This window comes from Phascolarctos cinereus, unplaced genomic scaffold (assembly GCF_003287225.1).
Source record: "Phascolarctos cinereus isolate Bilbo 61053 unplaced genomic scaffold, phaCin_HiC Scaffold_4;HRSCAF=312, whole genome shotgun sequence".
NCBI lineage: Eukaryota > Metazoa > Chordata > Mammalia > Diprotodontia > Phascolarctidae > Phascolarctos > Phascolarctos cinereus.
Genome location: NW_027555847.1, coordinates 701,546,166 through 701,570,596, shown reverse-complemented (window position 1 = coordinate 701,570,596; position 24,431 = coordinate 701,546,166). Strand labels below are relative to the sequence as shown.

Below are 24,431 nucleotides of genomic sequence, written 5' to 3'. Positions count from 1 at the left end.
TGGCACCTGTTAGGCATACCCTTAGTTTAAAATTTAATCAAATTTTTATTGGTGCTTTAGGTTCCTGTATTATATTCATTTTTGAATATAGCCAGGTCCCAATTAATACGAATCCCCTGAAGTGGTCATTTGTGTTTGAATTTGCACTATCTGAAGTTATAGTTATGTAAAATATGGTAAGTAAAATGGCTGTCTGATGAGGCTTTTACAAATAATTGAGAAAAGAAAGAAAGCAAAAGGGAAAGATAGACCTAACTGAATGCAGAATTCCAGAGAATAACAAGGAAAGACAAGAAGACTTTCTGAAATGAGCAATGCAAAGAAATAGAAGAAAACAACAGAATGGGAAAGACAAGAGATCTCTTCAAGAAAATTAGAGATATCAAGGGTAAATGGTTCATGCAAAAATGGGCATGATAAAAGACAACTGGTGGGAATTTAGCAGAAGCAGAAGAGATTAAGAAAAGGTGACAAGAATATACAAAAGAACTTAACGTCACTAGTGCGGTTACAGATCTAGATAGAGCCAGACATCCTGGAGAATGAAGTCAAGTAGGCCTTAGGAAGCGTTGCCAGCAAAAAGGCTCGTGGCGGTGATGGAATTCCAGGTGAGCTATTTAAAATCCTCAAAGATGGTGCTGTTAAAGTGTTGCACTCAGTATGCCAGCAAATTTGGAAAATTGAACAATGGCTATTGGATTAGAAGAGATCAGTTTATGTCCTAATTCTAAAGAACGGCAATGCCGAAGAATGTTCAGTTACCAACAATTACACTCATTTCCCACACCAGCAAGGTTGTGCTTAAGATTCTGCAAGCTAGGCTTCAGTGATATGTGAACCGAGAATCAGCAAAACAGCTGGATTTTGGAGAAGGCAAGGGAATTCCAGAAAAATACCTTAAAAAGATAGGGGTACGAGATCATTTTACTTGTCTCCTGAGGGACCTCTATGTGGGCTAAGAAGCAACAGTTAGAACCAAGCATTGAACAATTGATTGGTCTAAGATTGGGAAAGGACAAAGCTGTATACTGCCACCTTATTTAACTTATATGCAGAGTACGTCATATGAAATGCCAGACTGGGTGAATCAAAAGTCAGAATTAAGGTTGCTGGGAGAAATCGCAGCAGTCTCAGATATGCAGATGATACCATTCTGATGGCAGAAAATGAAGAGGAATTAAGAAGCCTCTTAATGAGGGTGAAAGCAAAAGCTATCTTGAAGCCTAGCATAAAAAAACAAACAAAGATCTTGGCAACTGGTCCCATCACCTCCTGGCAAACAGAGGGAGAAGAAATGGAAGCAGTGTCAGCTTTTATATTCTTGGGCTCAAAGATCACTGCAGATGGTGCTTGCAGCCATGAAATCAAAAGATGCTTGCTCCTTGGAAGGAAAGCTATAGCAAATCTGGACAGCATACAAAAAAGCAGAGACGTCACCTTGCTGACAAAGGTCCATATGGTGAAAGCTGTGGTGTTTCCAGTAGCGTGTGTGGTGGTGTATGGACTACAAGGAAAGCCGAGTGCCACAGAATCAGTGCTTTGAAATTATGGTGCTGGAGAAGGATTTTTGAGAATCCCTTGGACAGCAAGGAGAGCCAATCAGTCAATACTTAAAGAAATTAATTCAGGCTATTCACTGAAAGGTAAATACTAAAGCTGAAGCTTAAATACTCTGGCCACATAATAAGAAGATGGGACTCATTGGAAAAGACTCTGATGTTGGGAAAGATTGAAGGCAGAAGGAAAAGGGGATGGTAGAGGATGAGATGGATGGTGTCATGGGAATGATGAATATGAACTTGGACTTCAGGAGATAGTGGAGGATAGAAGGGCCTGGTGTGCTTGTGGTCCATAGGTCCATGAGTCATACATGACTGAATAACTGAACAAGAATAAAATATGGTAACTGGTTATGGCCTAAAGGAAATATCACATTGCATATTTGAATAATGTGACCGCTTTGTGGTGATTCATTATTTGCACTAATGTAGAATGATCTGTAGATCCTTCCCAGAAACTATTCCTTATAACCGAAAATCTTTAAAAATCAGTTCAGCATACACAGAAATAGCAATGTTGTATGATGATCAACTGTGAAGCTTAGCTATTCTGATCAAGACAATGATCTAAGACAGTTCCAAAGTTCTTAAGATGAAAAATGTAATCCATCTCTAGAGAAAGAACTGATGAATTCTGAGTGCAGATTGAAGCATATTTTTTTACTTTATTTTTCTTGCTTTTTTCCTCCCCCAACATGGCTAATAGGAAATGTTTTGCATAATTTCAGATGTATAATATCATGTTTCTTACCTTCTCAATGGATAGGGAAGGGGCAGGAGGGAGAGAATTCAGAATCAAAATTGTTTTAAAAATTTATTTAAAAAAACTATAAAGCCAGTTTAATAAAATTAACACACACATTGACTGTATCATATAGTAGATGTAATATTAGACCAACCCCACCCCTCACCCCGCAATGAAAGGAGATAGAAGTATACACTTTCTCTTTTAGGTTTTTCTACCTAGTACTACCTATAGGTACTTGAATGTGCTCCTGATGACCTTTGTCTCTTTCCAGCTGGAGTCTGAGGGACTTCTGGTGTGGGTTTTGGCGGGAGCCCTGGGGCTCAGTCTGCTGTTTTCCTTAATCTCGGTGCCTCTCCAGTGCTTCCACCTGAACAAAGTCTATGGGTTCTGCCTGCTCTTCTTCTACCTGAGTTTCCTCATTGTGGCGCTACTCACAGAGTTTGGGGTGATTCACGGAGCTAGGTGAAGGACACTAGCCAAGGTTAGGTGAAAGGGTGCTCCTCCTTCTTCCGGGTGGGAGCTGGAGGTGAAAGTGCAAGTCTGTGAGCCCCAAGCAGTGGTTACTGGTGCTTCTCTCCACCAAAGGGAGAAGAAGAGATGGAACTCTATTCTCTGAAGCCAGAAATCCCATGGGATGGAGAACAGGATCTGGGACTGAAAAGTGTCTCCTGTGGGTTGGTGGTCAGCCAGCAGGCCTAGCTGCTGTAGGAGATTGGAGGCAGCTGCCCTGGGGCACGGTGCCCCAGCATGAAGAAAACAGACACAATCCTTTCCTGCTCTCCTTGTCATTGTTAAAGCATCATCTGAATCTTCAGACTCAAGGAGTCAAGACATCCACAACTCAGGGACATCCACCCTCACCTCCGGGTCCAGGCCTGAGGCCTGAAGACCTGTTGTAATTAAAGTCCTTCAGTGTCCCTGCGGCCAGAGTGGTGTGTTTTCTGGGTTGGGGGTCTCCAGTCATCATTGTGGAAGTGTTCAGGGGCTCAACAGCCTGGGTGCAGTGGAGAGAATGCTGGATTTGGAGTCAAGATGACCCTAGTTCAAAACTGTTCTGCTGCCTACTACTTCTGGACCTTGGGGGAATCAGTTTCCTTATCTGTAAGATGAGGGAGGGAGCAAGCATTTATAAGCACCTACTATGTGCTGGGTATTGTGCTAAGTGCTTTACAAATATTACCTCATTTGATCCTCACAATAACTGAGCAAGGTAGGTGGTGATTATTCCCATTTTACAGATGAGGAAACTGTGTCAAACAGGTTAGGCGACTTGCCGAGGAGCCCACAGCTAATAAGTCTCTTGAGACTGGATCGAACTCAGGTCTTCTGGACACTAGGCCGGGTGCTCCACCCACTGTGTCACCTATTTCCAAGAGTAATTCTCAGGACCAGAAGCCCCGGCTGCCACCAGGAAGGAGGGGCTAAACATGCAAGGAGAAGGGCAGGGTAGGGAAGAAGCGTACATCACTCCACATCCTCCAGCAGTGATGGTAAAGGCTAACTCCCTCCCACCAATATCACCCCATCCCCGAAATCAAGACCAGAGCCGTCTTTACAAAGCAGAGTATCCTTTTATTAATGTGCCTAAGTTCTAGAGACCCTCGTACTGATGGGTTATTTAGGTAACAAATTTCCAATGTACAAAACCTCATGGTGCTTCTCTTGACCATAAAAAATGATTGTCTCAGTGGTTTTGAGTAAGGCTGGGGGCAAAGGGGAGGGGGGATCAAGGAGGGACAGGAGAAGATACCTTTACCCCAAAGGTATTCTCTCCAAATTTGTGCAAAGCAAGCCAGGGACAAAAGTCCCGGCTCTGCCACAGACGTGCCATGTATCCATGGGCAAGTTACCCACGTCCACAGCTAAGGAGGGCATTGGTCCCCTCCGGCTCTGAAACTAAACCTATTTCAATTCCTGCTTCGACTTGGGACACCTGAAAACTCGGGGCACCCAAGCAGATTGTGCCAAAGGCTCTGCAGTGGTAAACTGAGGCAGCCCCACCCCTCCCCACCTGGTCAACAGACACCACGGCACAACCACTGGTTACCTCTGCCCAGTCCCGGTGTGGCTCAGGCATTTCTAAAGTCCTCCTGGGCCCAGACTGCTCAGTGTCTTCTGGACTGGCCCTGCCATTGGCAGACCAGCGGCACCAGAGTTTCAACATCACTAAAGAATCACACATCCAGGCATATCACGGGCTCTAAGCTCTAGCTCTGTGCAGGGGAGGGGTGGGGCAGGGACACCACTAATACCTACAGGGCTGAGGGAGGTGCAAAGACCCACCAGTGGTCTCCAGCTTTGCTCTAAGCTTTCTCAATTCTATTCATCTCCAGAATTCAGTACATCCCAGAAACCCACAGGGTTGGCTACGCATTCCACAAGAGGCCCCAGCTACCCACTGTACAAACATTGGATTAGCTTTGTGTTTTTTCCTTTTGGGAGGGCTTAGGGGTGGGGTTGTTTCATCAGTCCCTCTAGACTGGCTAGGAAGGGCCTGAGAGCACCAAAGGAGACAGCCAGGGAAGAACCAGGCCCCTCTGATCTTCTGGGTCCCCAATCCTGGCTCTTTTCTGCAGGACTCAACAGCCTTTCCCACTCCCAGACTCAAGGGAGGGAACTTTGTTAATCAACCCAGAATTCTTTCCCATGTGAAGGGCAAGTTTGGTTTCCAGGACAAAAACCCAGTGGCCCAGCCCCCTGTCACTTGAGATGATGTCAGAGGATGGTGGGATGGGAAGGGGCCTGGCTGCTGCCAGCAGCTGTCCCCTCTGGGGAGAAAGACCACACTGCCCCATAAGCTGCCCACTCACTCCCCGTCAATGAGATGACTACACAGAGGAAGAAACATGCTCACCCTCTTCACGTCCAATTAGGCAGCAGTGGCAGGAGGAAGATGGGGGCCTGAAACCCCGAGACCAGCTGCTGCTTTCTACACAGATTTTTGGAAGATTTTGCTTTTCCTTCTTCCTCTGCCAGGAAGTGCCCCTCTAACCCTTGCTCCCAGGCCCAAGAGGACAAGAAGCAGGAGACTAGCAGCAGCTTCCAAACAGCCTAAGTCTGCTGCTGCAGACTGTCCCAGGCTGGGTGACCTGGCTCGGGGAGCATCCTGGTAAGGTCACCTAGGAGGGGCTCTGGGACGGCCTAGGCACCCAGGGAACACAGGCTGCTTTGGACCCGAGCATCAGCCGGACCAGGTGAACCAAGGAAGGTCCCTCCTACCTTGTCAACTGTGATCGCACGATTCTCCCTGGCTCAAAGAAGGAATTAACACAGTCAAGCTGCCTCCAACCCCAATGCTAGGGAACCAAGGTGATGCCCGGGAAATGAGTGAACAGTTTAGCAAATGAATGAAGAGTTTATGAGAATCCTTCCTAGCTCCACTCTACTGCTATGGCACACATGCTTAAGGACAGAGTGGAAGGCTCAACTCTTGGGTCAGTCACTCTCCACAGTGGGAGAGAGAAGGCTGGGCAGCTTGGGGTGAGAGCATCCCCATGCCAGGTCATCCTCGGGACAGTCGGTGCTAACTTATAATCCAGTTGCCAACATGAGGCTAATTTTCTGACTATCCCCTTTCTTCTCTAAGGAGAATATGATACATATGTATAGATATATACACACATGAATATAATTCTATACAAACATTATTAATGAAAACACAGCCAGACTTCAGTTAGCCAGACTGCAATGAAGCAAACATCATAATGAAGTAGGCTCCTTTTCCATTCTCTACTTCGATGGGCCACAGTCCAGTTACAAGGCAACAGGCTTGAACTTGGGGAATACGTAGAAAAAATGACTCCTGGGAGATGTCCCAGGGCCCATCCGCTATACTTGGCCCCATTTCCCTGGGCATTTCCCTCCACAGGCCTGGCCCCCAAGAAGTGGGGTCTAGCCCATCACAAGCCAGGCAAGGAAACCTCCCCACACACAGGTGGGAGACCCGCAGTGGCAGTGGTGGCAGTGGCAGCATGGGGTGGGCAGAGCAGGTGGCTCCTGCCTCTGTGGGCTGTTTCGTTGTTGTCTTTTGCTGAGCGAATGGGAGATAGTTTCAGCAACAGGACTGAAATGGAATCTTTTGGGGAAGAGCCTCAGTTTCCCCAGAGAGCGACATCCTGGCCTTTCCCTGAGCACTTGGGTGAATCCATTCCCTGCCTGCCCTTCACACAATGCCCAGGCACCTGCTGTTCAACAAGCAGGACACTGTCATCAACAATATAGAAAATCTGACCCCCCAGCTCCTGCCCTGGGCTCTGTCTCTTTTTTTTCAGTGGTTTTGTCCCTAAATTGAGACAGAGAAACACAGGTAGGCATATGGGAGGATGGGAAGTGTCAGATCAGCCCCCGAGTCTGTGTGCATTGGGGCGATCTGTCCAGGGAAGAGGGCGATGGGCACAGCCCAGACAAGGGGATGGGAGCCCATTTTCAAAACGAGTGGGTCCTTTTTTAAAAGAAAAGGGTTATTCTGCAGCTTAGGGTCATCTCAGTGGAGGGGGGCCCATGCTGGGTTGCTCTTCCAAAGTTACTGACTTTTGGAGTTAGGACAAACGGGGAGAGTGAGGACAAGGAGGTTAAAAACCTAACCCCACTTTACCCACATAGTTCAATAGATTATTGTAAAATAATACTACTCTGTTATTGCATAGAAGAAATGGCTTCTGTTAGCTGGGCTGGCTAGATGATGGTCTGGGAGCGAGGCCGGCCTCCTGGGCACTGTTGGGATGGGGAGAGGACGGTGCCGGGACCTTCCTGCCTGGTCCACAGCTCCCGTTCCCGGGCATGTTCCTCGTACCATTCCTGCCATGGAGGGAAAGGAGGGGGCTGAAGGTTACATGTAGTGGGAGGGCTTGAGGAAGACCCCTGAGCCCCAGGCCAGCAGGGAGCCAAGAGGTTCCCCAGCCCAGCAGGGAGCCTAGAGCTGCCCCAGCCCAGCAGGGAGCCAAGAGCTGCCCCAGCCCAGCTCCCTGTCCATGCTCCACCTCCCAGAGGGGCAGAACTGAGTGTGAGCAGGTGTCGGCCTCACTACGTCTGACCAGCGGCAACAATGGTCATTTGTTCAGCCGAGGGCTGCGCTCCTCTGTGGCAGCACCATGTAATGACCCTGGCATTCCCCCCCACCACCACCATGTTTTCAGGCTGACAAAGCGCTTTACCTTTATTATCTCAGCAGGTCCTCACAATGATCCTGTCTGGCAGGAGCTATTATCCCCATTTTACAGATGAGGAAACTAAGGCTTAGGCTAAGGGACTGCCTAAGGCAGGATATGAATTCAGGTCTTCCTGACCCCACTCCCTACACTCTTTCTTCTTCCCTCTGCACCGCCCTTCTGCCCCCGCCCAGTCCACACGCAGAGGCAGAGGCAGGGCTGTGGCCTGGATGGTCAGCATGCTCATGCCTACCTTTATCTCTTCTTGGTACATCTTCAGGCTCAGATCACTTTTGGTCTTTGACCTTCTTCCCAGAAACACCACCGAGTTTTGCTTGAAGGAAGAAAAGGCCGAACATCATAGAGGGCCTGTGCTATGGGGGTGGTGGGAGGAAATCTCTGAGGCCCCGATGACCCCTGTCCCATCTTCGGCAGACTAAACTCTCTAAGGCTTGCAGGCGAGACTTTTTGGCTCTTAGCTGAGGAAGATGTCGCCGTCTCTGCCCCACCCGGCAGGCGCAACGGACTGGGGCAGACAGCACAGGTGCATTCAGCTGATGCACTCACTCACCCCGTACTTGTCCATCAGCAAGCGGGTTTTCAGCAGCTGAGAGATGTCAGAACCAGAACCCTGGGTGTGCCTATAGAGCTCCAGGACTGCAATCAGCTCCTCCCTGGAAATGTCCTTCTCCAGGATGATACCACTGTCTACTGCCGAAGGAGGAGAGAGACACGAGGAGCTTCAAGCAGGGGCCAGCTCCATTCCCAGCTCAGGGCCAAAGGGCAAGGGACCTTCCTTCCTGGGGTTTCTGGCCTCTTTCCTCGGCCCTGCTTTCTTGGGGGTTTTGGATTTTGGGTATAAAAGGCAGCTGGCAGACCCCAGGGCCTCGGAGGCCTGGCACTGACCTTCAGAGTCCTGGTTTTTCCGGCTGTAGTTCATGCGGAAAACGAAGGCCTCAAGGATGAAGGCTACAATAATGGTCATCACCACCTGGCCAGGGGATGCAGAGAGGGTCAGGGAGGCCCCTGCAAGCTGGGCAGAGCCACACGCACCTGCCATCCCCCCTCCAGCCTCCTGGGCGCAGCACCATGAATGAAGGAGATGTGGGCGGGGGGAGAGAGATGAACCTACCATGGTCACAATGTAGAACGTCATGAAGTAGAGGCGGCTCCAGTGGGAAGTCTGGGAGGTGACACCTTCCTGAAGACCAAGGGGAGAAGCAGACCACGAGGTCCCTTGGGGAGGGCCGGTGACACCCGCATTCCCCCAAGCCCCTGGCCCAGGCCAGTGCACAGTGAGCACCCCAGAACGGCTCTGTGGCCTGGACTACGGCTCTGGGCAGCCAGCCAGAGGAAGGATCGGCACGAGCGAGGGTGGTAATGAGATCTCCACTTGGAAATCTCTTCTGGACGATCAGGGAAAGGAGCAGGGGGGAAAGGCCCTCAGCGTCAACCGCGGAGCCACTGGAAGGTCTCATCAGGGGAGGCTTAGCAAGAAGAGCTCGGAGGCTGGCAGACACATGGCCCTTGGCACACTGAGCTCCTGTCTGACCAGTCCAGGGCGGAGCCATCTTTGGCTGACCCTGGAGCCAGAGCCTTGGGCCAGTGCTTAGTGGACGTGGAAAAGGAAGGGGTGACCAAGGGCCCCGGGCGCGTGAGTGGCACTCACCATGATGATGTACCAGTTGTTGACCACTGTGAGCTCGAACAAGGTCACTGCCATGGGCGGCGCACAAAAGGAAAGATCCTGGGTCAAGCCAAACCTTCCCAAGGCCAGCCCTCTCCCCTCCTGCTACCTGCTGTCCCTGTTTCCTCTCAGGCCTTTCTCTACCGACACAGCAGACCGTGCAGAGAGTGAGCCCCCCACCTTCCCCACATTGGCTCTCTCTTTCGATGGCAGCCTTAGGGCTCCACGCTACAGAACATGCAGGTGAGCACTCATGCGGAAGCCTCATTTGGCTCGAGAGGTGGGGCAGCTCCACGGACAGAGCCAGCCTCAGACACGCACTGGCCAAATCAGTCCATGTCCAAGTGCCCCGGGAAGCCTGCTGAGGTCTGATGGCAGAGTGTGCACTGGTGGTGGTGGGGGGGGGGAGTCCCTCACATAAATGAAATCACCATGCCCCCTCCATCAAAAATAAAAACTGGCTCCAGTTTCAAGGAGTGTTTTTCCTGTTCCCATCACAGCACAGGGCCTTCCTCACACCAGCCCAGAGCACAGCCAGGCTGGGCACGAGCCTAGCCTAACACAGGAGGGCCAGCAGGGAAATCAGAGACAGGATTCAGAGCCATGACGATGGCCCTGGGGGACCTCTCCCAACGCCCAAGGGTGCTTTTCTCCCATAAGGACTGGCCTCCTACAGGACAGGTGCCAAGGGCTGGCAACGGCTGCAAGTGTCCGCAAGCCCTGCGTTCCAGCCCTGATTCTCCCCCCATCCTCATCCCATCTCAGCCTTCCTGGGCCTCTCCTCTACCTCTTCTTCCAAGAGAACCCCCTGGCCCTAGCGCACGGACCCTGCCTGCCCAGGAGAGAACCCGGGGCAGGTCCCGCAGCAGCCGCCTGCGTGGCTCACGGCTGGTGTACATCTGTCACTGCTGAGCTCACCAAAACTGTTCAGGATGTTGTCGAAGTTGTTGAGATAATAATAGCCCTCGTCCACGCTGGTCTTATTGCCCACCGTGCGGTTGATCTGCCGATAGGAGTCGGCCACTGTGCTCGTGCTGGACGGGGAAGCAAGAACAGCGGGCCGGGTGGGGAAGAGGCCCCAGCACGGTCTGCCTTGGAGCCGGCCGGCCGAGCCACATCCTCGGTCACTCGGCGCCTCTCGCTGCTGGGCCCTTTCCCTCTTATCCCTGCACCCGGTGTCAAGGAGGACCCCTGGCTGCTCTTACCTACCTGCCTCGGACGCCAAGGGCAGCCTCCAGAGTCATGAACAAGCCCGAAAGTCTGTCTCAGCTGCTCCCATGACTCCGCCTTCCCAGTCCCTCTCTCAGCTACCAGAAGAAGGAATTGACAAGGGGAGAAGAGAGAGAGGCATCTCCTCTCCGGCTCCCTGCTCTAAGGGGGCTCTTAGCTCTGCTCCCTGCAGGGCAAACGCGGCTCCTCACGTGGGACACGGGAGAGCTCCATGATGTGGAGATCCCCCTCCACAGATCTCTCTGCCGCCCTGCGCCTGCCTCTAAGAACTCACCTCACCCTCCTGCCTGCTCCCTCATGGATATCTCTGGATCAGACCCTTCGCAGGAGGGCTGCTGGATCCCCTCAGGGATCACTGTGCTGCTTTCAGGAGAAGCCGAGGTTATAGTCCAAACCCAGAAGAGAACATTTCAGTAGCACTAACAGCAAATTCAATGGGTTTCACAACAGGATAAAGAAAAAGAGGGGTAGGATGAAGAGAGATGTCATCTCTCAGGAGGCCTGAGCCCTTTCTTGGAGTTCTGAGTCCTAGAACACTCCTACAACATTCGGGCCCAGGAACTACAACTGCCAACTGCCCGTGCCAAGCCACCTGGCACCAGGGCATGCGACACTCAGGCCCCAGGGGCTGGAGAACCCTGGGCCCTGAGCTGCCTCCAACACTGTGGCCTGCAGGGGCAACGGGGAGAGAAATCCCAGAAATGGACTCCAAGAAACTGCCTGGAGACTGAGGAGGGCCGAGGAGAGCCGCCGGCCTGGCTCCAGCTCCCTGCTGTCACCCAGCAAACTTCCCTGGGCTATTCCCGGACATGTAAGTGCCAGCTGTGTGTGGGGGCCCCCCACAGGCCCAGGCCCTTCTGACAGGAGCCTGCTAAGGTCCCAGGGGACCTCCAGGCCAAGGTGCCCTGATGGAAAACAGGCTCCAAGGCCAAGTTTCAGCTCAGGCTTGATTCCTCCAAAGGAGGGGGGCTTCCCCTGGGGCCCGTGGGGTGACGGCCTCTGCCACGGCCAGGGCAACCCCACATACTCACTTGCAGCAGTTGGGGTACAGGATCCCGCAGAAGAACTCCATGCCCACAATGGCAAAGGAGTAGTAAAAAATGAGCAGGGTGAGGCCCAGGCTAAGGGAGAGAGAAAGGGCACAGGCCACAGGGTGATTTGGAGAAGCAGCAGGGAAGGCCAGCTTTGCTGGACCCTTCACATGCTCCCTACTCACTGAACTGGAAAGAACCAAATTCAGACTGCGGCTGACCAGTTCTACTGACTGCCCATAGGTTCCCCTGTAGCCTTGAGGCAAAGACATGGGGAGGGCCTGTTACCCAGGTGCTGGGTGCGAGATAACTTTAAGATTAGGCACATCACAGTGGTGGCCTCTTTTCTGTATTACATCCCCCCAGTGTGAATGGAGACTCACTGGTGATGGACAAGGGGGAGCCCACATCCTGCCCCCTTCCCCTTCTGGGAGAACATGGAGAGGTCAATGACACCACTCACTGAGAGCCAGAAACCCTGAGGCCTTCACAGGTGCTTGTGCCCAACCCCCCTCACCCCTGCCCCGCTTCCCCTCCTGTCTCCTTGGTCTGAGCACAGAGAGGGGGCAGTACCTGGCCATGCGGGGGAGTAGCTCAAACATGGTGTCCAGCACATTCCGGTACCTCTTCTTCAATTTAAACAACCTAAGAGACACAGAGAATGAATGAATCCTTTCTAGATCCACGGGGACATGGCCTTGGCCCCCTTTCTTTCAAAGGTCACTACAGTTTAACCCACCTCCGTCATTTCCTCATCTGTGTGAGGAAAGGGATGAGGAGGGCGCATGTTCAGTACAACTTACCTGCTTCAAAGGCTGGGCTTGTTGGGAGACTCAAGGGATGGCCATACAAGACCTGACCACGTGAAATTCCCAGGGCAAAGGGGATAGTTCAGAGGTTGTTGACTTGGGGTCCATGAACCAACATTTCCGGGGGCGGGGGGGTTAGGTGCACGAACGTGGAACTTTTAAGATTTTGATAACTGCATTTCAATCTAACTGATTTCTTTTAAGTGTCTACATATGTATTTTATCCATTTAAAGTCATGATTCTGAGCAGGGGTCCTCAGGCTGCCCAAGGGGTGAAGGACCCCTGTAACAGGGGGATGACAGGAGCGACAGGCCGGGTTGGCTGGAGACAGGCCTCCATCAGTGAGGCTCAGAACCCACGAGAAGCCCAACCTCACACCTCTACCAGATGCAGACATCTTGAAGCCAGGGCTGGGCTCCTTCTCACCCATGTGTCACCCCAGGACAGGCGCAGGGCCTCAAACAAAGGGAGAGCCCTATGTCTGCTGACTTTAACTTCCTCCCTCTTCACAGCACCCTTGCGGGCCCAGGAGGCAGCAGCAAGCGAAGGCCTGTGGCCACACAGAGGTGGCAGGAGAGGCCTCCCTGCAAACACGTGCTGGGCGCTCACATGTCTCAACCACAGTCAAGCCTGCAGCGGGCTTAAGGGTCATGCAGACAAGGCGGAAGTTCTCCCAGGGCTCATTTCTTAGTCTGTTGCCTGCAAGCTCCATGAGGGCAGGGACTAGGACAGGGCTGGGGAACCTGGGGCCTCAAGGCCACGTGTGGCCCTCTAGGTCCTCTAGTGCGGCCCTCTGACAGAATCCAAACCTCACAGAACAAAGCCCCTTAATAAAAGGATTTGTTCTGTAAAACCTGGACTCAGGCAAAAGGCCGCACCTGAGGACCTGAAAGGCCACAGGTGGCCTCAGGGCTGCAGGTCCCCTACCCCTGGACTAGGACATCTGCCATCTGGGAAGGCTCCTCTATCAGTGAAGGCAGGGCCGGGCAGCTGGCGAGCATCAGTGTGCATCTGCCAAATGGAACGGAGGGCTAGTTTCTCCTTCATGGCTAGCCTCTTCTCCAAATGCTATGGCAGGCGGAGAGTGATGTACATATGGGTCCCACAACTCTGCATCAGCCCCCCGGGGGGGGGGAAGACAGAAGGCAAGAAGGACGATGGTACTGGGGTCTAGGGGGTGATCACTCAGAGGAAAACGTGGGCTTCCTGACATCCAAATGATTCAAGGCCCGTGAAGGTCTCTGAGAATGGGCCAAAGTTCTGCTTAGTTTTAAAGCTGCCATGTGGCAGGGAGGTCCGGGAGTCTTTGACTACAGCTGACACCATCTCCAAGGTCAGCCAAGCTGAGAGCACTCTCCTATGCTACAAGTGACACCAGGGACTGGAGAGGAGGACTCTGACCTTGGCCTCCAACCCTCAGCAGGAAAGGCAAGGGAAGGGAATGATGGAGGCAAGGACAATCTCATATCACTCAATGAAATGGGTGACCACAAACCCTTCTTCACTGGGCCATTTGTTCTAGGAAAAGAATACCTCAGGATGGGAAGGGTCACTGGGTCACCGGGAAGGGTCACTCCCCCACTCCCGGAGCTCAGGCTTTAAGCGTCCCCCTTCACCTCAGCAGCTGCAGCGGGCGTAGGACCACGATGAAATAGAATGGCTCCATGTTGAAAGCCAAGGCCAGGAGCCCCAGGAAGGCAAATGCCGTTACAGAGAAGTCGAACCTAGAAGAGGTGGGAAGAAGCAACAGCCCCTGCACCCCACTCCTGAACCCCAGACCGAGCCTCCTGGACAACAGCCACACACACAAACAGCCACAGATGGCCCAGCCGTTAGCCTGTGCAGCCCCAGGAGCCGGTATCTGACACTGAGGTGATACCCACCAAATTCTCTGCCTTTGTGGCTTCACCAAATGACTTGGTCACACACAGACTTAGGGCGTGCACATCCTAAAGGTGGAATCTGGTTTGTGCCAAAGCAGGGCGCTCTGATTACGAGGGAGGAAGCTCTAAGGAGCCTTCCTGGCCGTGGGGGAGGTTAGACGCCCTGCACCCCATCTGATCTCTGAGAAGGCTGACCCCACGCCAGCCAGCTTCTGTAACAGCACAGCTGGTAACGTGGCCACAAGCTAGAACCCCGCGGGGGTGTGAAAAGAGGCTCTTGGTAAGCTTCCGCTAGCACCAGAAACCCTAGGACACTGGGGCTCTCCATGCCTCAAGGGATACGCGAGGCAATGGAAATAGCAGAAATGGCTTCTTCCTCCCCCAGCCCTTCCTCTCGGCTCTCAAGCATGCTGTGAAGGAGGCAGTGCGCCAAGCGGGGAAGTGCCGTGCTCTGGGTCCCAGACCACCTGAAGGTGATGCTGGCAGAAGGATCCAGGCTGCCCTATCCTCCTGGCTTGGGGCTTCTCCCCAAGGGAGACTGTACAGGGTCCTCTCAGGGACTTGGGGAAGCCATTCTGTTAGGCCTCCCCCAGTTAGATGAAGGATTCTGGGATCCTACCCTATGAAGGACGGCTGGTACTAGGTTCTGAGCCACATGCAAAGTCAGCAGCAGCAGGGCCAGGCAAGGGCCTCTCTGAGTTGCTTTCCTCCACCGGCCCCTCTTCCCCACCTCCTTCCCTTCTCCTCTCCCACTTACAGGTTCCATCCTGAGGTGAGATATTCCACAGGCCCCAAGCCAGTGGTCTTCAGGAGCAGTTCCACTGCATAGACTGTAGAGAGAATTGAGCGTTGGAAGGGACCTAGATTAATCTGTCACTGATGAGAGAATCTCTCTTCAGCGTATCCCACCTCTCCCCTCCAATATCCTAATCTGACTTTGCTTCTTCTCTAATGCTCCATGTCACAAAGGGCTCCACCTCTGGCCAAACTCTTCAGAACAAAACCGTTGCTTTGGCACCCCTTCCACACTGTATTATCCCCCCTCTCAGGGCAAGAAGAACCAAGATCTCCCCTTCTAGAGGAGCAAAATACAAAATCAGATGCTCCCGACACCCAGAATCATAGCATGTAAGCACAAGGCATGTAAGCACTCTGAAATCCATCTATTCCAACCCTTTCCTTTTACAGGGGAAACCAAGACCCAGAGAACAGAAATGAATGGCCTAAGGTCACACAGCTAGCTAGGAGCAAACTGGGGACCAGAGCTCACGTGCTTGACTCTCATCCCCTTTTGGAGCATTCAATATCTTGAGACCCCAAGACAGAGCTGACTTTTTTCTCTTTTTCCCAGGAGGTAACATTGTTCTTAGAGAAGGATGAATGAGCTTCTAATTGCAGCCAAAACCCTCCCCAACACCAGGAAGCCTTTCCTGGCTTTGCATGGCCCTGAGAACTCACTAGTGAGGAAGACAACGTAACTCCAGGGCACATTTTTGGAGAAGAAGTTTCCACCTGCAAAGCAGAGACAGGACGCCCTCAGGGATCAGGCCAGACCCTGGTGGGGCTTTGGCCAATCACCTAACTGACACTGACCTTTCAGCATGAAAGTTTCCACGAGGATCCATATCCCATTGACAGCCACCACCACGTCTGGAAACAAAGGCAGGCCCATAGTCGGGGCACAAATTTATTTGCTCTATTACAGGTCCCACATGAAGCTCCCTGGTACATTCCTTTGAGACTTAGCAGAGCAGTCCCAGGGAATGCCAACAGCAGCACTGTCATACCCACATGCCCACCCACCCACCGCTGTACAGGCAATCATTTCCCAGGCACTGTTCCTAATATGTCAGCTCAATTCACCATGGAGGTGCTCCCTTCTGAAATGTCCTGTGTGGAGGAGGACATTTGGCTCTCAACCTGGCTTAAGGTTCTGGAGCATTTCCAGGTCAATGGAAAGAGCAGATCTCATAGAAGGGGCACAAATCAAGAGCAAAACATTAGTGACTCTGCTCCAAGGAGGTTCAGCACATCAGTAACCATCGGACCACAAACCACAAGCAGGCCTGTGTGCTGCCCTTCCCCTGCAACCCCCTTGGAGAGGAAAGGAATTCAGTAGGAAATCCTGCTGCATGTCCAGTCAATACTTACACATGAAATACTGGAAGCCTTTGGACTTCACTAGGATATTAATACCTAATGGAGAAGAAAAACTATTAAGTCAAACTGGTTTCCTATTAAAACACAGTGTCCACTCTTCCCCTAGGCCTTCCTTGGGTGGCCATCCTCCTACAGGGAAATGGTAAGACCAGAGGCGGAGATGGAAAGGGCTTGCTCTGGAGGTGCTGTCTGGAGCTTTATTCAATTAGTGTTGGGGCCCAGAGGGTCTTGGCCACCACCTCCACGAATCTTCCCTACTTCCCCCACTCTTAGTGGCTTACAGACTTGGCCATCATCATCCAGGGACAAAAAAGTGGCCCCCAACACCATGGTGCTTCCCCAGGCACCGAGGTCCCAGCTGGCTTCACATACCACTCACTGGCCCAAGTTCCTGCTCTGACCACATGAAAAGGACCACCCTGCCAAAAGTCCCCTGGAGGAAGGCCTGGGTCGTCGCTCAAAGCCCCAGTAGAACAGGCAGACGTCAGCACTGGGATGTCCACGGACTGTCCGTAAGACCTCACCAGCATACAGTACACCAAAGGAATCCCCCACTCCCCACCCCCAAGGGCAGTAGACCACTCACTCACACCAGAGCCCTGACCACCTGAGACTCCAGAGAAGCACCATGTGCCTCATTCATCAGCATAATCCATCAAAGGTTCCTTAGGCCAAGGCTCACTCCACGGAATGCCTTCCTCTGCCCCCACCTCTGGCCTTTACTGCTCTCCCCTTCCCCAACTCCCTGCATATACTTGGGCATGCATATACTTTGTTCCCTAATAGACTGTAAGCTCCTTGAGGCAGGGCCTCTTTTGACTAGCTCTGGACTAGAGAATTTCTGGTGCCCTTGTCAGCTCTAAGCCTGGGTCAGCCTTACACGTCAGGGCCAGAACGTTTCTTTTTACAGAGAAATCCCTTCCGTGCTCACCACACCTACACACTGACCACCCATAGCTTGAAAAGCAAAACTATTATGTGGGCAGAATGTCAGCTCCTTGAAGGCCAGCCAGGCACAGATTGGCCAGGAAGTACACAGTGGGAACCTAATAAATGCTTCGGCTAATATGGACATGTTTTGCATGACTGCACATGTATGATCTATAACAAATTGCTTGCCTTCTTGAGGAGGGAAGAAGGGAGAGAATTTGGAACTCAAAAAATTTTAAAAAACAAATATTAAAATTTTTTGTTTATGTGTAATTGAAAAAAAATAAAAAATCAAATGTAAAAATAAATGAATGAATGAATAAGTGAATGAACGAATGGCTCTTGGCTAGGCACAGAACCTGCCACAGAATTCACAGTAGGTACTTAGTAAATCAATGTTTCCTTCTTGGCCAATTCAAGGGTAGAACAGAGGGGAGCACACGTGCGGTCTCCATTAAAGACCTACCCGTTCATTGTCTTCTGGTCTCCCCTTTGTTATACACAAATAGTAACACACAGGCCAAGAAGACCCAACACATGCAGGGGCCCCTGCCCCTGGAGGCCAGGCCCAGCAGCCTCCACTCTGCTTCTCAGATAATGGCCAGCCAAGAGCCTCCACTGACTCTACAGACATTTACCTTCTTAAAAAGCAAAACAAAAAACACAAATCCCCTTTCTGTTGATCTATTTTCAAATCATTCCCATTTCCAAGCATTCCCATAACCAAGAGTCATCTTCGGTACAAAGATTTTGAGAGCAAAAGGCAGTTCATTCAAACCAACAAACCTGTCAAGCACATATGATACACAACATCTCACAGCTCCGGTCCCCCAGGTCAGAGAAGGTTGTTAGGATGACACAGCATTCAGTTTTGTCAGGTTGTTTCCTTTCTGTTTACACTGTTAGGAATTATTGGGTAGGTGGAGGAATTTACCTTTGAAAATGAGGAAGGCTGTGCGGGGGAGCTCATCAAACCAGTGCTCTTTATTGCGTTTTGCCTGTTCCAGAAAAGAGACAGAAGAAAGGAGGCTGAGGCCCACAACTCGCACTACCCTGGAAAGTGACTGCAAAGTCACTCTGATTTTTTTCTTCCTTTCTCCCCTTCCTCCTTCTCTCCTTCCCCCTTCCATTCTCCCTCCCTCCCTCCCTTGCTTCCTTCTTTTCTCCCTTCCTTCCTTCCTCTTCCTCCCTCCCTCCCCTTCCTTCTTCCCTTCTTCCTCCCTCTCCCTTCTTTCCTTCCTCTTCCTCCCTCCCTCCCTCCCCTTCCTTCCTCCCTTCTTCTTCCTTCCTCTCCTTTCTTTCCTTCCTCTTCCTCCCTCTCCCTTCCTTTCTCCCTTCTTCCTCCCTCTCCCTTCTTTCCTTCCTCTTCCTCCCTCTTCCTTCCTTTCTTCCTTCTTTCTCCCTCTCCCTTCTTTCCTTCCTCTTCCTCCCTCTCCCTTCCTTCCTTCCTCTTCCTCCCTTCCTTTCTCCCTTCTTCCTCCCTCTCCCTTCTTTCCTTCCTATTCCTCCCTCCCTCCCTCCCCTTCCTTTCTCCCTTCTTCTTCCTCCCTCTCCCTTCTTTCCTTCCTCTTCCTCCCTTCCTCATTCCCTCCCTTCCTTCCTCCCTTCCTTTCTCCCACCCTCCCTCTCCCCATTTAACTTGCTGAGTGACTGACCCCTGGGCACCTGAATTCAATGAGTCCCCTTGTGGGGGGCCACAAAAGGCAGCAGTGCGCACTGCAGTGAGGGCCCATGAGCCACGGCCAGCTCTCTCGGGTAAAGTCCTACAGCTCCTGAGTCTCCCCCGCCTGCCCCTAGCCCCCTGCTCCCCAGTCGTTCTCCCAAGTGCACTCACCTTCCACTTTAAGGCAACAACTTCATAGATATCGTAAAAATCCTTCAGGCTGTCAGGGGAAAGGGGGGGAGAGGAGGCAAGTCACCCCAAGCTCCACAGACTCCCCAGCTCTCAGATGGTCCACTTTCTCCACTTCTGGGGGGAAAGCTTCAGAGCTACATGGGAGAGGCCCAAGCAAGCTCGGCTGGGGACAATGGAGGCTCCCTCAAAATGTGGGGCAAGGACACATGACAGATCCCTGATTAGGAGCTGGAAGGGACCTCTGAGGTCATCCAGGAGCAGCCCCTTCATCTGATAGAGGCAGAAACTGAGGCCAGAGGAAGAGAAGGTACCTTAGCCAAATCTGGGGAAGGACTGAGATTCAAACCCGGGTCTGCCAGCTCCAAACTCAGCGCTCTATTCTGTTAGGCCGCCTCCAAGCCCTAGGCCTCATTCACCCCTAAGGGCCATTCCTTGAGACAGCGGAGCCATGGCCCCAAGCTCTGACGTCCTTGCAGGAGCGCCAATGGAACGCATCCTTGGGCCAGGGAACGGGTCTGGATCTCAAAGAAACTATTTACTGGACCCTGCAGGGCCTGTATCCTCACCCTCGAGGGATAACTTAACACAGGGAGGTCTCGGCCAAGCTGGACGCTGCTTAGCATAAGTCACTTTGTTCTTTGGGGACAATGTAAACAACCCTCTGGGAACACCTTGAGAGGGAAGCATCTGTATTCACAGTAGGGACGAGAGCAGGATGCTGACAGCCCCCGGCAGCAGGACGGCCCAGTATAGCCAGTAGCCTCCCAAGAGCCCAGCTCCTCTCCTGGGGGATGAGTCTTTTCAGGCTTTTAGTTGGGTCTACAGAAGCCTCCTGTTAATTCAAGTCCTGAGGGGCACATTTCGGGGGCTACGCTGAAAAGCAATCAGAAAGCTTCTCTGGGAAGGGAGGCCTCCCACCAGACTCTTCTTGGTCATTCACTTAGGGCTCTAGAGCTGGGGGGACGTTAAAGGCCGTGTAGTGCAACCTTTTCATTTTACAAATAGGGAAACAGGTACAGACAGGCTAAGTTACTTGCCCAAGGACACCCAGGTTATACACGGTCAGCTACAAAGTGGCCAAGCCAGGGTGTAGGCCCAGGCCACCAGGCCTTTTCCCACTGAACCACACTGCCTCTTTATCACCCACATGTGTCCTCCCATCTACTACTGCTTTCATTTCTTCCACCCAAGGCTCCAATAGGTAAAGTCCTACCTGAGTAGAGGTGTATTGCTTTGATTCAGGGCTTTGAAGGTGAGATAGCGCTCCCGAGCCCCCATCCGGGGCTTGTAAAACCGCATCAGGCCTTCAAACTGCCAGAAGGAGATCCCTGAGGGCCTCTGGAGACGGCAGAGAGGAGGACAAGGGATGTGTGTGTGGACACAGAAACACTCCACCCCCAGGGCTGCTCGGGCAAGAGACCTGGGTCTGCCAGTGACTAGATCTGTACGCATGTGTAGGTCTCAATGTTGAGACTGTGAGGACAGGCAAATCAGTCCTTTTGACTGTCCTCTCTAAAATGAAGGTGGGAGGAGATGGTTCTGGGTCCTTTCCTGTGGTTTCTTCCATAACTCGACCCCGTAGTGTCTTTCCCTCTGGGAAGGCAGGGACCGTGTATGGTAAACACTGCCTGGGGACACACAGCACCCACTCTCTCATTCCTCTGAGCTCAACCACTGGACTTTTTTGTGCGGGTTCATGTGTCTGTGTCATGTGCCTGTGTTTGTGTGTGTCCATGTGTCTGTGTGTCTGTGTCCACGTTTGGGTGTGTGTTTATGTGTGTCCGTGTGTGAGGTGGCTGCGTCACTCTCCCATACCCGCTGACTGATAAGCAGACCATAGGCGTGCTGGATGGCTGTACGCTTGTGAAGCAATAATGACTTGAATTTGCGCTTCTCAATGTCGTTGAATGTGTCGAACACGACAGCCAGGAGCTGTGAGGGAACACCAGTGCACAAATAAGGGCATTTTCAACTTTACAAGCAGATTTCTCCCGTGGTGAAGCAGGTAATGCAAGTATTAATATCCCTTTTTTGCAGATAAGAAAACTGAGGTACCCCAGCTAAGTAAGAGTCTTGCTGCTTCTTGAAAAACAAACAAATGGCAGCTAGGTGGCACAGTGGACAGAGCACCGGCCCTGAAGTCAGGAGGACCTGAGTTCAAATCCAGCCACAGACCAAACACTAGACACTTACTAGCTGTCTGACCCTGGGCAAGTCACTTAACCCCAACTGCCTTAAAAAAAAAAAAGAAAAGAAAAACAAACGAGGCCTCGAAGCCTGGCGTCCTGAACTGGGGAGGGATACTTCACCCATCCTTCTACAGACTCCTCATGAGTCACCCCAAGGTAACTGTTGTTGCTGCACTCAAATGGGTTCCTTGCTCCAGGGTCTCCTGGTCTGCCCAGAGGGAAGTCCTTTCCAAGGTCTCACCTCATCTTCCCTGCTTCAGCTTTGGGAGGCTTGGCAGTTCCCGCATTTGCTTATCCATTTCCTTAAGGACACGCTGCCCATATTTTCTCTACCTTGGTTTTGTTGTTCTAAAGCACAGAACTGACTGCTATATCATTATTAGCTGTATAAGGCAGTAGTACTACTACTCTGTAACTGTCCCCACCACAGACCCAGTCTGAGTCCTCTCTCTCTCACCACATGCTGCCAGTTTCCTCATCTCGTCTGTTCCAGCCCCTCTCTCCCCTCATACCACACCTACTCTAGTCCAGGACCTCGTCACCTCTCCTCTGGACACATGAAAGTCCTCTCAGTCGACTCCTGTTCCCTCCTGTCAGGCTCGGTCCCCAGCCATCCAGCAACCAGAGTTCCCCCCGCAAAAAAACAAAAACCCAAACCCACCCTTAAGGCACAGGTGTGCCTGGGTCCTCCCCTGCTCCAAAGCTTTCAGGGGCTCCCCATTGTCTCCAGTATCAGACACAGACTCTTAAGTCTGTTTGACAGTTCAGATCCTTCACAATCTTGCCCCACCCACCAGGAAAGCTTGAGCCCCAATGCTTCATCTCATGCCCTCTCCAGCCACCTCACTGACCTCCAGCCTCGCTCCAGAATGGTTTTCCTTCTCCAGCCTTGGTGTAGACACCAAGGCCATCCACCCACTGCACCTGCCTGGACTCCCTCCACACCTCTGCCTCCCAGAAACCATCCCTGCCTTCAAGGTACGGTGGCCAAGCCAGGCCCAACTTCCATGAAAAAGTAACTGATGGTGCCAACTTAGTGCTCCCTCCTTTTTCAAATTATCTTGGGTTTACTATGTATATGTACATGCACACATCTGTGTATGTGTGCATACATGTGTGTAGGGGTATAAGATCCTTGAGGGTGGTGCCTATTATACTTTTACATTCTTGCCTCGGGACTTTGCACGTAGATTTGTAATCGGTGTTCGCTGAATGGAATTGGTAACACCTCCATCATGGGTAATCCCACTATGGCTAACTTTTCTGAACTTTATACTTAATTCTAAATGGCCTTGTATTGCCAGCCATAGCTGCACATATATCAGCTATGGGGGCAGGGCACCAAACTGAACCAGGGTCCAATCCTTACTCTGTTACCGCCGTAGTCATGAGCAAGTCCCTGCCCCATCCCGTGCCTCGGTTTCCTCCTCCGAATTTATTTATTTATTTCTAGGCAATTGGGGTTAAGTGGACTTCCCAGGGTCACACAGCTAATACGTGTCAGGTGTTTGGTCTGAGGCTGGATTTGAACTCAGGTCCTCCTGACTTCAGGGCCGGTGCCCTATCCACTGTGCCACCTCGCTGCCCCAGTTTCGTCCTCTGTACCCTGAGAGGTGGGACTAGTCGGTCTTTCAGATCCCACTGAGTGTGGAAGCAGGGTCCACACCTGACCCTTTTGTAACCCTCACCCCCCTCTTGCCTGCCTCCCCTGACCCTGAGCCTCTGGCCTAGCACAAGGCTGGTGAAGAGATGGTTGAGGACTCCTCGCAGCCCACTCACCAAGTTCATGATGAAGTAGAGCTCAATGGAGAGGTACACGATGAAGAAGATGCAGGACCAGGGGCTCCGGGAGTATGAGGGCATCATGACGTCTGGGAAGCTGTACCCAACAGGGGCAGAGGGGGTTAGCCCGTCCCTGGGCTCTGTCCGAAGCAAGCCGGCCTCGAGTCTGGCTGGGCTGGGCCTCCCTTTAGGGGAGTGTAGGCAGTAGGGGCGGCTGGGCCTGCTGTCCTTCCCCCAAGGACAGCCCCTCCAGCCCCTCGCTACTCTCCCTCCCCTTCCCTAGGAGAAGGCAAGGCCTTGACCAAAGGAGCACCGGGAGCGATGGCTGACGGGCCCTCTGCCAGATTCCAGCCGTAGCAGGGACACAGGGAGCCAGAAACTCCCAAGGGTTCACGGCTCTGCTTGTCAGAGTCCTGGCTACTCCTCACAGGGTAAACACCTGCCACCCTCACATCTGGGGTGGGCATGTCAGGCCGACTTAGAGCCTGGACACTTTCAGACAGGGGTCCCAGGAACATCACCTCCCTAATGAAGGCCAGGATCCCGGGCTGCCTCCCCAGCAAGAGCATCGGTAAATCCTGACTTATTCCATACCCGGGGCTACCCTCCATTCCCACTGTGAGGACGCTGCATGGGCAGGAAGTCTGGACCCACGGAGCCAAAGGACTGAGAACAGTCACTAAGCCCCTCCATTTCTCAGGCAGGGAAGTGAGGAGCTCAGATTGAGTAACCCAGGAGGTTTCCTGGGAGGGAAGCTGAGCGCCAAATACAAGGATGCTCCCCACGGGAGTTGGGTTGGCTGTCTGGGGGCCAGCAGAGGGCAGCACTGGGCCCACCCAGCCCAAACTGCTTACTTAGCGGTGGTGAGCAGGACGAAGAGGCTGACGATGCTGTTCTCCAAGGTGTTGAAGTACTGAAAAGGAGGGAAGAGGAGCCTAAGGGGGAGGCCTGTGAGCCAGGACAAAGTGACCAAAGAGCATTTGGGCTGGGAACCCCCACCTCGCTGCCTGCACACTCACACCTGCCTTGCCCCTTGCTTCCCCACCCCAGGGGGGCTGAAGAGGGAACCCAGGCTTCTGGGCCATGTGGGCATTTACCCCTGGACGTCCCGGCCATGCTGAGGCTACTGCTATCCCTGGGACAGACTATCCTTGATCAGAGGCTGGGGTCCCCTCCACGGCTCTCTATACCCTATTCTACACTCTGGGCCTCCAGGTAAGAAAGGACACCTTTCTGGGCCTGGAACTTTAAAAAAAAAAAAAAGCCTAACTTGACTACTTTTATATTTGCTCTCTTTGTATTCACTCTGCGCATACTAACATATGTACTTGTTTCTAAGTCTAAGTCCCTGGAGGGCAGGCCACGCATCCTTGCGTGCCCTGAACAGTGCCTGGCACACAGTTTAGACTAAATAAGTGCT

General features: G+C 52.3%; 2 protein-coding genes across 14 annotated transcripts in view; one reads left to right on the top strand and one right to left on the bottom strand.

Annotated features, from left to right (window-relative positions):
- Positions 1 to 3,224, top strand: part of SLC8B1 (solute carrier family 8 member B1) — a 31,289-nt gene extending 28,065 nt beyond the window's left edge. For 3 of the 10 annotated variants that reach the window (XM_078154340.1, XM_078154332.1, XM_078154333.1), the window contains one exon: positions 2,579 to 3,078. In XM_078154340.1, coding sequence (XP_078010466.1) covers positions 2,579 to 2,773 — 195 coding nt within the window. In that variant the 3' untranslated portion in view covers positions 2,774 to 3,078. Of the gene's footprint in view, positions 1 to 2,578 lie in introns of all 10 variants that reach the window. The other 7 variants (XM_078154342.1, XM_078154337.1, XM_078154338.1 and 4 more) reach the window with 6 other exon arrangements.
- Positions 3,225 to 3,858: 634 nt separating this feature from the next.
- Positions 3,859 to 24,431, bottom strand: part of TPCN1 (two pore segment channel 1) — a 54,005-nt gene continuing 33,432 nt past the window's right edge. For 3 of the 4 annotated variants that reach the window (XM_020978090.2, XM_078154330.1, XM_078154331.1), the window contains 20 exons: positions 23,866 to 23,924; positions 23,009 to 23,108; positions 20,856 to 20,972; positions 20,254 to 20,378; positions 19,020 to 19,068; positions 18,120 to 18,183; positions 16,247 to 16,291; positions 15,689 to 15,745; positions 15,554 to 15,607; positions 14,853 to 14,925; positions 13,829 to 13,936; positions 11,976 to 12,047; positions 11,403 to 11,492; positions 10,060 to 10,175; positions 9,124 to 9,170; positions 8,587 to 8,655; positions 8,361 to 8,445; positions 8,026 to 8,165; positions 7,708 to 7,788; positions 3,859 to 7,104 (listed from right to left, as the gene is read on the bottom strand). In XM_020978090.2, coding sequence (XP_020833749.1) covers positions 6,982 to 7,104; positions 7,708 to 7,788; positions 8,026 to 8,165; positions 8,361 to 8,445; positions 8,587 to 8,655; positions 9,124 to 9,170; positions 10,060 to 10,175; positions 11,403 to 11,492; positions 11,976 to 12,047; positions 13,829 to 13,936; positions 14,853 to 14,925; positions 15,554 to 15,607; positions 15,689 to 15,745; positions 16,247 to 16,291; positions 18,120 to 18,183; positions 19,020 to 19,068; positions 20,254 to 20,378; positions 20,856 to 20,972; positions 23,009 to 23,108; positions 23,866 to 23,924 — 1,674 coding nt within the window. In that variant the 3' untranslated portion in view covers positions 3,859 to 6,981. The remainder of the gene's footprint in view (positions 7,105 to 7,707; positions 7,789 to 8,025; positions 8,166 to 8,360; positions 8,446 to 8,586; positions 8,656 to 9,123; positions 9,171 to 10,059; positions 10,176 to 11,402; positions 11,493 to 11,975; positions 12,048 to 13,828; positions 13,937 to 14,852; positions 14,926 to 15,553; positions 15,608 to 15,688; positions 15,746 to 16,246; positions 16,292 to 18,119; positions 18,184 to 19,019; positions 19,069 to 20,253; positions 20,379 to 20,855; positions 20,973 to 23,008; positions 23,109 to 23,865; positions 23,925 to 24,431) is intronic. The other variant, XM_020978089.2, reaches the window with a different exon arrangement.